The 13198-nt window shown below is 35.8% G+C and overlaps 2 protein-coding genes and 1 long non-coding RNA gene across 4 annotated transcripts in view; 1 reads left to right on the forward strand and 2 right to left on the reverse strand.

Moving 5' to 3' along the window:
* LOC134679036 (uncharacterized) overlaps positions 1-13198 on the reverse strand; it is a 189152-nt gene that overhangs the window by 73854 nt on the left and 102100 nt on the right. The gene's annotated exons all lie outside the window — the stretch shown is intronic.
* On the reverse strand, positions 7188-8638 carry LOC134679700 (uncharacterized). Its single transcript, XR_010100384.1, has 2 exons — positions 8565-8638; positions 7188-7427 (listed from the first exon to the last, which is right to left on the reverse strand). It is a non-coding gene; the product is annotated as an uncharacterized LOC134679700 (long non-coding RNA).
* Positions 10156-12773, forward strand: LOC134672082 (uncharacterized). Its single transcript, XM_063529991.1, has 3 exons — positions 10156-10215; positions 10759-11052; positions 12490-12773. The coding sequence occupies exons 1-3, from the start codon at positions 10188-10190 to the stop codon at positions 12771-12773; spliced, it is 606 nt and encodes a 201-aa protein (XP_063386061.1). The 5' UTR covers positions 10156-10187.

The following is a 13198-nucleotide window of genomic DNA, read 5'->3' on the forward strand; positions in this document are numbered from 1 at the left end:
GGAGAGCGTCTAATTAAGTTTTAGGTCTCAATATCTTTTACTCAATTATTTTGATCGTCACATTTTCGAAGTCCTTTCAAACTAAGTTTTGCTCAACAGAACAAGGAAAACTCAACTTAGGAAGTTTTCACAATAAAATTTTCCAAAGTCATTTAGATACAGGATGTTACTTTTGAAAGTTTCTAAACGGCGTCATGTAACTCTGCCTACGAAGCAGTAGGTCCAGGGTTCGAATTCCGGTAAGGGCATTGATTCGTGATCAAGAATATTTGTTCCTGAGTTATGGATGTTTTCTGTGTTTAACTATTTAAAATTATCTACTTGTCTGTTATTATATACTTAGTTATGTATATCGTCACCTGGTACCCCACAACACAAGTCTTATTGAGCTTACAATGGGACTAGGTCGATTTGTGTAAGATTGTCCCGTATTTATTTATAGTACTAATAATTATATTTAAAGGTACGTACAATATTAAATTGATGTAATTCTCAGCTTCCTAATCTCTTTGAAATCTTTATGTTGTCGAGTTAATCTCGAAATCCCATCTATTTGATTAGTCAAATCGGGAAGATTTATTTCACTCGGCCTTTACAGTCGATTTGAATTGCAAATTAAAGAGATCGCCTGCTTTGTACCATTCGGTATTAAAAAAAATCTTCATTTAGAATTTTTTGGAAAAATCTAGAAATGACGAGTATAATTAATTATATTCATTAAGAAAAAGTAAAATTGGACGAGGTTCGTTATCAATGTTATCATTTCATATTAATTGCAGGCTAGTTTATTTTCAGCTAATTAGGCAGTAAACATTTGAGCAAATTTAAGATTAGAGTGATGAAATAAATGTTTTCGACTGAAAATTAAAACAATAAATAGTTACTAAACTTTGTATTTAACTGTATTAATTTGCATATTATAAATATGTCACTGTTTGCCTACTGATTAGTCGCTATCAGGCCCCTATTTCACCACGGCGGGACAATTCGACAAATGTCTCTGTTGCTGACGTCACAGGCATCCATGGGCTACGGTTACCGCTTACCATCGGGCGAGCCGTATTCCTGTTTGCCACCATCATTGTATTATTAAAAAATACTTTATTATATCGGCAAAAACAGGTATTTCTCTTGCGATGTTTATGATGATAATGATTGACAATTGTCACAAGATTTCAAAGAACTTTCGGTAATTCTTGACAGCAAATGAGTTCTGTGTCGGAATTTCGTGACAATTGTCGTGTTTCTTGTGACAATTGTCATTAGCAAAATAAGTACTTATTAACCGGCGATATAGTGGAGTTTTTTTTAAATTAACATGTTGGTGGCAAACAAGCACACCGTCCGTCTGATGGTAAGCGGTTACCGTCGCCTATGGATGCCTGTGACGTGAGTAACAGTGATGTCGACAATCGTAGCACCTTTCACCGTTGCTGAAATAGTTGCCAGGTATAGGTATTCAACCTAACAAGTTGCTTACTAGCTGAAGATTTTCATTCACCTAAATTCTTTGAACACATTTTTGTCGAAGTTTTTCGTTGTGATATAGTTTTCACAGTAAAAAAAACTGTTGGAGTACAATTTATTACCCAGTGGGAAGCAAAGTAGGCATTTACGGTATCTTTAATATAATACGTAATTAATTAAATTACGATTACATAAAGCGCTAAATTGCCAAAAGTATGAGAATCTGTTTTTGTTGACTTAAAAATCAGCATTACTTTATTTAATGATGTAACTAGTTTTTATTAAGACGATTCGTGATGTTTTTTGTTCATTTACTTGTTTGTGAATCACGTGTTTCTCATAGTCACGGATACGGGTTTTATAGAGTAAAAACATGGTGAAATATTTGTTTGTGACACCTACGATATACATATGTATTATAATTATCTTGAAGAATCTTCTTAGAATTGATAGGTAATATACCGTGAAATCACCAATATCACCATATTGGGGATTTTCGGAAAAAATATACCATTTATTTTTTTATGATCGAATTTAAGCTGTTGTGAGACATACTAACATTGAATAATTTTACGGTATAGACTCACTTATTTTTAGTCACTCGCGCAACATGTTTCGGAGAGCCTAGGTGTCCTTTCATGTCGCGCGAGTGACTAGAAACCGGGCAAGTGCGAGTCGGACTCGCGCACGAAGGGTTCCGTACCATAATGCAAAAAAAAAAAGCAAAAAGAAAACGGTCACCCATCCAAGTACTGACCCCTCCCGACGTTGCTTAACTTTGGTCAAAAATCACGTTTGTTGTATGGGAGCCCCATTTAAATCTTTATTTTATTCTGTTTTTAGTATTTGTTGTTATAGCGGCAACAGAAATACATCATCTGTGAAAATTTCAACTGTCTAGCTATCACGGTTCGTGAGATACAGCCTGGTGACAGACGGACGGACGGACGGACGGACAGCGAAGTCTTAGTAATGGGGTCCCGTTTTACCCTTTGGGTACGGAATCCTAAAAACCAGCTAGTCTAAACCGTAAAATTATTCAATATTTTTTTATGGTTCCGTACACAAAGGGTAAAAGCAGGACCCTATTACTAAGACTCCACTGTCCCTCTGGCCGTCCGTCCGTCACCAGGCTGTCATGAACCGTGACTAGCTATCACGGTTGAAATTGAAACAGTTAAAATTTTTACTGATGATGTATTTCTGTTGCCGTTATAACAACAAATACTAAAAACAAAATAAAATACATATTAAAGTTGGGCTCCCATACAACAAACGTGATTTTTTTTGCCGTTTGCGTAAATAGTACGGAACCCTTCGTGCGCGAGTCCGACTCGCACTTGGCCGGTTTTTTAAAGAAAGCACTGAACATAACTCGTGGGGAGTAGAAATTGCCAGGCTTCCCTTACTAAACGACCTCACTTTTCCTGTTTAGGTAGGTACTCAGCTGGAAATTCAGTATATCCCGGACTTTTTAGCAGTAAACTATTCCAAACGGCGGAGTTTTTAGCAGTAAACTATCCCAAGCGGGGTATTATGTAGTTAAACATAAGAATATACTTGAGAGCAATAAAAACTGATCACATTGTATAGAAATGTCCATATTAGTTGGCCCCTTCGGTGGTCACTTACTCACAGGTATATCTTACAACGTTTTACATTATATTCGGCCCTTTAAATTGTCGTCGTAGTTACGTAATGTGCTTATTATAGCACAGGGTGTCGTAATAGAGCCCCAGATGTATTAACTGTAAAGTCCATTATGATTTTAAATAAGTATAAGTAGTTCTACAGATCTATTTTCCCCTCTCAACCCCCCAACCCTCTAAAGGTAAACTATAGCGGGTGTCTGAACGCCATCTTTATTGGGACCAGGATGGAACCGCGTGCCGGGAACTTGAAGATTGCCAGCGATTAAACCTTCTTGATACTTACTTAAATACGCACAGCATTTCTTCCATTAAATCTATTTTTATAAATTATTTCATACTCATTTAACCCTTATAATATAAACTTCAAAAATTAACCAAGTTCTTACGATTTAGAATACGAGTTTACAATACACTTTGCCTAAGATGTTGACGTGTACAGTTATTTGCCTGTGATGTTGACTTATACATCTAAAGTAATATAGTTAAGAAACGGCTACAAATGAGGCTTCCAAGGCTGATTAATTATTACTAATAAAATGTAATGAGGAACAAGCCACTTAAATGGTGACCTTAAGTTACATGTAATCAAATTGACTTTGAGTTTGATGAGACTAACTGTGTATAAAAAGGTAATGAACGACCTCGCAAAGCTGCAATAAGACCTTCTCGGAATTCGTTTAATAATAATACTTAAATTACGTTTCGTTTAAAATTAGATACGTAGGTATTTATCTTAACTCGATAAAAATACTTACCTAGTGTACCTATAAGTACTAGACGGTGGTGCTGGCGTTGGTTGCGTTTAATATATTTAACCTACCTACTGGTAGCTTGAGGATCGTGAAGACGAGTGCTACGATTTGTAATCAATATTGTCCAATAAAGACTGTGAGTTGGACATTGCCTTTCTTGAAATGTCCTCCCCATCCATGATCAAAGTATCTAATGACTGTGTTCTTTTTAACAATGATAATGCTGACGACTTCCACCATGGTTTTTTTGAACCTCACATACCTAATAGTTTATTTACCAAAAATTAAAGTATGTTTTCGTATTTAGTTGTCAATTTTTTGCGATGTCGATATAAACAGCTACACAATTAGCGATAACATTACCCTCGTATTTTAGTATCATTAATTTGTATGTTAGTTTTGTTTCCCATTTCTTCGTTTATATTTCTAAATATTACAATTAAACATGCAAAGGTATTTTACGTTCTGTTTTTTCACATTATATTTCATTTCACCCATACTGAACAAAAACTTTCAAGTATCAACTCATCACATTCCCGGGCCGCGCTAGATGAATGGGTCGATTAGATCGGCCAACTCCGTACGATCTTGATTAGTTGTGCGACTCCGTCGATGCGACAATCGTGCGATTGAATTCAACTAACTACTGGTTATTGTGCGGAACTTGGAACTGGGTGCCTTTGAGGAATTTGTGTTCGTATAGGGTAATTAGGAGTCAAAATGTCAGAAGTATTATGTTGTTTGGAAATAGAGTGTAAACTGTAATACAACACATAACACACACACATCAATTGCATGTAAAAAATACGCAAGTAAGTATAACGGGTTAGCACTGATTGACTAGCACGTTATCTTTTCGCGGATTAGCAAAGTAATATTATTAAAATTACGCGGCACTAACATTGAAATTCATTAAAAAATGTATCTTAGTTATTTTTATGATACTTTTTGGCACACTGAGCAAAAACAAAATATTGCCCTAAATCCGTCTAACTAAGTCTAATATCCAGTTGCATAAAACAATTAAAAGTTTGTAAGAAAAACTTCGTGCGCGAGATAAATGAACTCGCACTTGACCTGTTTTTTTTTCTTTTTTATTGGGATGTACACTGAGACAAAAATCATCACCAGGAATTAAAAAACAGTTCTGTACTGGGGGAAAAAATGAAGTTTCAGTAATAATTATGGACGTCTCACTATTTCTGTAAAGTTTATTTATTTCTACAAACAGCTCAGTAATCCCAAATATAATTTCAACAAACAGATAATAGAAATTGCAAAAACTAATAGAAATTACAAAAGTCAATTTGTTCCTATTTGTTCTCTCCTTGTCCCCGGATTAAGTTTATTTTTGTAATTCTAAGTGTGTTTTTGTTGTACTTTTCTCTCAGTGTACCTACGTAAAAATGCGATAACTTCATTATTTCAATATTTATTACAATATAAGTATTGGGAAATGAGAGCGGGAAACAATTCAAAGGATAGTATTACTTACTGAAATAAATAACGTATTAATTACGGATGCATGAAACACAATAACACTGTAAGCAGTAACATGCGTTTGTCACTTCCGAACCCCGTTATCAATGTTATAATTCATTGAAAATAAGTGCTGGCAAAATTAACTACCGTAAGGAACTCTAACTTCATAGGGACATCGGGGTGTTCATTACATTCTTGGATTTAAGTTTTAACCGATGGTTTTCAGAAGGTTGAGGTGCCGTTCGGAGGTAGCCCTTGAAAAGCATAATTACTGGCAAGCTTTTTTAATAGAACACGACAATTACAGACTAACATGGACTGTAAAATCGAACAGCTTTTTTAAATAAACAATATGGGTGCCAAAAATTTCATTAGCAATCTTACTTTGGGTAAAATAAGCCTAAATATGGCCATTTGGCAGCAAAATATGTATTGAATGTGCAAGGGGTTCATTTAAAAACAATCACATTTAACAAACTAGTCAAGTGAGGTGTCATTTTCATGTATTTTTGTGCGCTGAATCGAATGAGACCCATATTTATAGGATCCGTATTTTCTGAGATATGTTAATTTTTGTTGAATAAATGAATAAAAATTATTTCAAGGCAAAAGTACGATTTAATTGGCTACAATATACTTAATATAAAGTATTATATTTAGTTATTAATATTACTTGTTCCGAGCACGCACATGCATCTCGCTCACGATTACGCTCAGTGAGAGCTTAGAAGAATGCAAACCAGCGAGGAGTTAACGTATATTTCTTTACATACTGTCGTTATCGCCCCTGCGTAATACCTCCATTATTTAAATGGCTGTACAAAAATAAGCCATGAATCTTTTGTTGGCGACCACATTAACCACTTATTTCAAAGTACTGCACGCGCCGAATCGATTACATTCGTTAATTAAATAATTAATTGTAAAGGAGTTTAATCATTGGTCCAGGCGATTGCCGGTTTGTGGTACCGATTATTCGTCGAGAGAGCTTTAATCGTGTGACCATTATTATTTATATATTCTGCATGGTCATGCACATTGCATGCATGCATGCATGCATGGTCGGTCACCATGCATGCATGGCTGACCGTACCTATGTATTTGCAATGACAATATCATCATTAATGTTATTTTTTTATTAAAATAATTATGACTTTTAGATATACACACACGCACACTTTGTTCATTTGATTCTTAATTTTAGGTCTAGTACTTTCGAAGATAAAGCTATATTTTTAAAATATATAAATAGGATAGCATTTCAAATTTTACGATGAGCAGTTTCGTACCTATACATACATATCGCCTGAAACACAGGAAATTCTAGTTCAGTACGGATATGATGATCGTATTTGTGTACGTGACAGCGTGATAAAACGGTGTCCGTCTCTTTCTATCCCGCAGAGTTAAAAAGTGACAGTTGTTTTATCACGTGGATAAATGTGGATAAAGCGATCCATAATAGGCTTGCAGGCACATGTAAACCATCACTAACTAAGTCTTTGTTTTATATGAATGTAACCATGAATAAATAAATTATGTTTATATTTATTATATTTTATTTATGACTACGACTGTAATACATGTCGGTCGTCGATATCGAAGTGCGGGCGATATCATTTGTAACCTCAAACATAGTAAAGGAACCAATAATTATAAATAAACACAGTGGCGCAGCTAATAGACATGGGCGAAGCCTCGCCCACGGCCTGACACAGGCCCCGGTAGCCAGACTTTTTTATTTTATCTGGAATACACATTGAAAAAAGGTCAAGTAGATGCGTCTTCGCCTACGCCTAGATTCACGCTACGCCACTGCAAAAACAAACGTGTAAATGTTTTAATTTTTAATACCACACGACATACGTGGTAACTCCATCTACTGGACAAACATCAGACTACTGACACTCTCCTTGGTACAGTATAAACCAGTCCTGAAACTGGACGGTGGGATGCATACACTTGTACTCGCAGATGCTCCGGTATGTCTGGTAGTCGTTGGCGCAAAAAGTAAAGGACTTTAAGCAGCCGCACGGTCCGCGATCCTGGGCGATTGATAGCCCTAACAGAACCACTGAAACACAATCAAGCGCCGTTATTTATGTTATAGTTCTTGACACACATCATGCAGGTAATGCAGGTGCTGGGCATCCCTACGTTTCCTTAAAGTGACATTCCATTTCCAACTGCAGCTGCAATACTGTTCATTTTACTATGGAAACGCGTCGCTGTCATTGTCAATTTCCATGGTAAAATGAACAGTATTGCAGCTGCAGTTGGAAATGGAATGTCACTCTTAATTCCAGGCGAGGCGGTGTAATGTATGTTACACCATAAATCGTCTGCAATAGACGCAAAGGCCAATGATGAGTTCTCGAAAATAAGGTTTGGTAATAATAGTTACCGTAAATTCGCCTTTAGTATGTATGTAACTTCGCCTTAACTAGCATTTAAATGAAAGGGGACAAAGCCACGTAACCGCTTCTCTATACAAACGTAGTCCAAATGTTCCTTTCTGGATAAATATATCTAGAGATATTTTTACACAATTTGATGTAGAGTTATAGGTATTAACAAGGCTATTATAGCTAATATGGCCCTTCATTTGACTTTTTTTAGATTATAACTTTGTATGAGATAAGTGCTTTTAAAAAATTGTATGGAAGTTGTTTTTGGCTCCTAACTCTTTTTTTTTTGTATAGCCTATATTGTGTCCCGCTGCTGGGCGAAGGCCTCCCCTGTCTTCTCTGTCTGTGTGTATCTGTCTTGTCTGCCTGTGTGGTCTGTGTTGTCTTGTCTGTCTTGTCTTGGGCTGTCCCTGTTTTGTTTGTGTGTGTGTCTGTTTTTATTTATTTATTTATTTAAACTTTATTGCACAAAGTATATACAAAAATGTACAAATGGCGGACTTAATGATAAATGGCATTCTCTACCAGTTCAGTTCAGTTCAGTTTTTCTGTTGTTTGTTGTTTTGTCTGTCTGTGTTTCTGTGTTTTTGTCTGTCTTGTCTGTGTTTTTGTCTTTTGTTTGTCTTTGTGTTACTCTTTTGTAATAAAAAATTAAATCACACGAAGGGGCTTAGCTAAAGTTAGTATACTTCCAATTGGAAAAAAAAAATTCCATTACGTCAGTATCAAGAGTACTAAGAGAACTAAATTTGTATGGAAAGCGGCTGTCCATTATCCTCTTCATACAATGAATGTTTACTTACTGAACCACAGTGCCACTATAGCCTTCATGTTCACGACGAGTAATGCCACAAAAATGAGAAAACTCTTGCTTTTTAATGGCTATATATATGTGACTAATGTGTACGTACACTCGAGCACATTGTCATATACCTACCAAAATAGTAAAAAAAGGAATATATATATTTATATATATATATATTTTTTTTTCAGAACACATACAGTCATATAAAATATATAGCCGGTCAACCAACTTTGTCAATAGAAGAAGGCGTGAATTCCAATTTTCTACAGGACGATAACCTCAAAAAATGTAGGCGCTCTTAGGCAAACAATATAATATTAGCTGAAAGAAATAAAAATAGCAAACAGCGTCAATTGTATGGGTTAAGTCCAATTTATTCCCTGTAAATCCCAGGGGATCAGAAAAACCTCCTTATACGCGAATCACATAATGGTTCAATATCAAAGGAGGAAATAAAAGCGCAAAACCTAATAACCCCTACCAGGCGTGGCTCACTCCGCGATTTCGTCGCGTCGCTATGAAGTAGGTACTTGCAGCCAACACCAATTTTGGTGCGCTACGCAACGGACGCCCGCTCGCGCTTACGCTTGTATCTCTCGTAATAGACGCGTTTTGTTAGAGAGTGAACCTTTTGTACCTAAAGTACAAATTTATTCTGTGCCTCTTCGACAACCTAGGACTGAGCGGTGAGAGTTATTTCGCTGCCGTACGAATCCCGACCCCAGATAGAACCTAGACTAAGGGAGGGAAAAATTAATATTACCAGGATTTCTAGCCATCCTATATAAAATTAAATTTGGGATATTTAACATTATTCTCGGTCAAAATCACGAGCTTAGAATCTTTCTATCGGAGAAGAAAAGTGTCCAATAATTTCCATACTTTTGTTGTTCATGTTCATTCCATTGCGTTACCGTCATAAAAAGTCTATGAACACTGGTGACGAAATGTAAATAAAATTTTTGGGTTTTTTTTCTTCTAGAGCAAAATTCTATGTTAAAACGTATTTATTAAAAAAAAACAATTTTCTCGGCACATTAGGGTGGGTGTTAATGGTTATTGATTAATTTTTGGCTATGATATGCAATTAATTGAGTTTTAATTGAATTTGATACGCGATTTTATCAATGCGTATCATAATTATGATACGGTTAATTAACACCTTGATTAGGATATTACGTATTCCCATGTGAGAAAAATAAGACAAACTTAGTTATTCGTACAAATCAGAGACTAAACAGGAAAAACTAACAACTATCATACATTGTTGTAATATGACGTATTTTTTTTATTTTAGCACGTATTTAACCAAATGTCAAAAAGGCCCATAACACAAAAATATTGTTATAATTATAAGACATTGCTGCGTTTCATGCGCCATACATTTGAAGTAAAAAGATTCATGTAGGCTTGTTAGTATGAAATAGGTAAATTTCTCCTATGTCAGTAGGTACCTATTCAACGTAGCGTAAGAAAATAAATATTTTGCCAAAATTAATTTAATGATTCAAGATTTTATGGCTACTTGTACTAAATTAGTTACATAACTAAAACTATAATTAATAGTGTTTAATTAGTTTCTGCTGTGGCTACTGCTAGAGCTGCTTGCCTCGGGGCAGACATGAAGACAATATTGGCGCTTAGCATTTGTAAGTAAAAAATATGTTATTGAAGTCGTTTTCGCTGGGTCATTTTAGTTTGACATGTTGAACCTCGGAGTAATTAACAATTAATAATCTCTGAGTAATTAACAAATAACAATTATTAATTACTTCGAGTGTTGAACAGAATTATGCAAAAAGCTTATCCCGATTCAGAACCAAGAAATAAATTGCAATGATGATGACATTAAAATTTAGTTAAGAAAAATATGTACCGGGTAAAGTAATTTTAATTGAAAACATCGAATGGAACGCATACAAATAGTCGATAAAGATTAAGAAAAACTATAAACTGACTACGGATTTTATCAATCGATCGGACTCGCCCACCGAGGGTTCCGTACTTTTTAGTATTTGTTGTTATAGCGGCAACAGAAATACATCATCTGTGTGTGTGTCATCGTCATACACAACACACCTAAGATTGTTTAAAATAGACACACTTAGAATATTAATATCTAAACACGATTTCTTTGCTTTCTTTGCCATAATCAAGTTTAAATTTCCTAATACAATTTTCTTACGTTTCAGTGATTCTGTTAGATCTAGAGGTAGCGAGCCCACTCGGACCGTGCGGCTGCAAACCGGTGTTCGAGTATTGCGCCAACGACTACACCACGTACCACAGCATCTGCGAGTACAAGTGCAAACATCCCTCCACCCCGTTCTATGACTGGTATATTCTGTACGACGGGCCTTGCATTTCTACGTCGGAGACTACAGCTGATCAGAGTACTACAACTGTGCAGAGTACTACAACTGTGCAGAGTACTACAACGGGGCCCGCTTCGCGGCAGACACGAACAGGGACAAAACGAATCAGACGTAGTACAACAACAACGATGCCCCTTAATCCAATAAATGGATAGACTAATTAATTATGTAGCGTCCCATTAAACATTCTAATAATTAATAGTACATTATTTAAAGTGCCAAAACACTGCCTTTCCTGGATGAGCGATTAAGGATGACTTACGTTAGACCGGGCCGTGTCCGACCCGGAGCTCCGGCGCGTCGTGTTCTGTAGAAAGCATCACGTGATTAGTAAGCGCCGGAAGCTCCGGCCCAGACACGGCTCGGTCTAACGTGAGTCAATCCCTTAACCTAGCTTCGATTCGTCCGCCAATATATCGACAGCAGAAATTTCAAATATCGTGACTTCATGAGGGACATTTTTGTCGTAAGTAAACTGAATATGCCATTAAAGTTAGTATTTATTTCTCTTTTGATATGTATGACAGACGTTACATTATCTCTTGAAATAATGAGTCAGACCACAGTTCAAGTTCGTTGTAACTGTCTGAAGTTTTAATATCTATGTTGTATTACTACCAACATAGTCATTTATTTATAATATGTTAAATATTACATGTCAAGTTATTTGAGCCGTAAAATGGTCATATAATAATTATTGCTCACTTCGAACAGTATAAAAGTAGTAGAAAAGGGGTTTCAGTCGATGTGTGGAAGGGCGGCACCGTCGTCGAACCCAAGCCACCTGGCAGTGGACTTAAACCGGTGGCGTGTGGCATATGTATGTTGTATGAATCAAACCTTAAGTGTTATGTGTTTGTGTCGTCAAGTTTCAACAAAAATAAGATTTATTCGAGGCATCCAATCTGTAGGTATAAATATACATTTTCCTATTTTATAAATATATGCTTCGGTACTTATTTTATTGGAGTGTTGAAAATGTTTTTTTAGAAAAGGATACATTAAAAAACGTTATCAGATATGGGTTTAATTAAATATCCTTTTTTTTGCATTTGTCCCTTACAATATTTGAAATTTAACCTCCCGATTGGTACATACAACCAATCCAAACACCCATTCTCCTCGTCAATATTTTCTTGTAATGATGGCGTTTTTGACAAAAGTTTGACAAATCTAACAAACTGTTGACAATCTTATTACCTATCCGTTATTTTAACATTTTTATTGTTAGATAGACAAAGTTGAACAGAATTTACACGTGTACCGAGACTTCGCAAACGTCAGACCGCATTAAAAATCGATAATTTAAATTACAAATAGTAAATTATAGTTAAATTTGGCTGATGTGCTCGAATGTACGTACCAATTAGTCACACAAACTGCCATTATAAAAGTCTAATAATCAATCTCAACTGTGGCAGTACTCGAGGCAGACATGAAGACAATATGGGCGCTTAGTATTAGTAAGTAAACTTTGTACCGAATATTCGCATCCTCTACGCAAGTTTAAATTTCATATGATTTTCTTGTATTTTGTGATCCTTATAGGGCAAGCAAGCCCACTCGGACCGTGCGGCTGCAAACCGGTGTTCGAATATTGTGCCAACGACTACACCACGTACCACAGCATCTGCGAGTATAAGTGCAAACATCCCTCCACCCCGTTCTATGACTGGTATATACTGTACAACGGGCCTTGCATTTCTACGTCGGAGACTACAACTGAGCGGTGGACTACAACTGTGCGGAGTACTACACCTACACCCAGACGGACTACAACTAGAACTACAACTGAGAACTGGAGGACAATCGGTGATAACATAAATGGATGAACTAATTAACTATGTTTCGTGCTAATAAAAAATCTAATATTTAATACTACGTACATTATTTGAAATGCCAAAAAACTGCCTTTCGTGGATGAGCGGAAAATGCAAATGTCGTAAGAGGTATTTCGTCGTAAGGAGGTACATTAATATACTATTGCAGTCAGTATTTTGTTTCTTTCGATCTGTATTTTATTAAATATAAAGTTTTTTCGGCGTGTAACACACTTTAGTTCTTACTTTTTAATTATTCTTATATACGTTTATGTGCTTGAGTGTAGGTACGTACCCATTAGTCATACAAAATGTAATTATAAGTCTGTAATTATTGAATAAATCTCTTCTCTGATATTACTCGAGGTAGCATAAAAATTAAGCTTTTTATCAAAAAGTTCATTTTGGATTGGATACAAATTTTTATCATTGACTCT

Source organism: Cydia fagiglandana, chromosome 2, assembly GCF_963556715.1.
Source record: "Cydia fagiglandana chromosome 2, ilCydFagi1.1, whole genome shotgun sequence".
In the NCBI taxonomy this organism is placed as follows: Eukaryota; Metazoa; Arthropoda; class Insecta; order Lepidoptera; family Tortricidae; genus Cydia; species Cydia fagiglandana.

Coding starts and splice junctions, on each gene's coding strand:
- LOC134672082 (XM_063529991.1), top strand. CDS start 10,188: ATGAAGACAATATTGGCGCTTAGCATTT. Junction 10,216..10,758: donor AATATTGGCGCTTAGCATTT/GTAAGTAAAAAA, acceptor CTTACGTTTCAG/TGATTCTGTTAGATCTAGAG. Junction 11,053..12,489: donor AGGGACAAAACGAATCAGAC/GTAGTACAACAA, acceptor TGATCCTTATAG/GGCAAGCAAGCCCACTCGGA.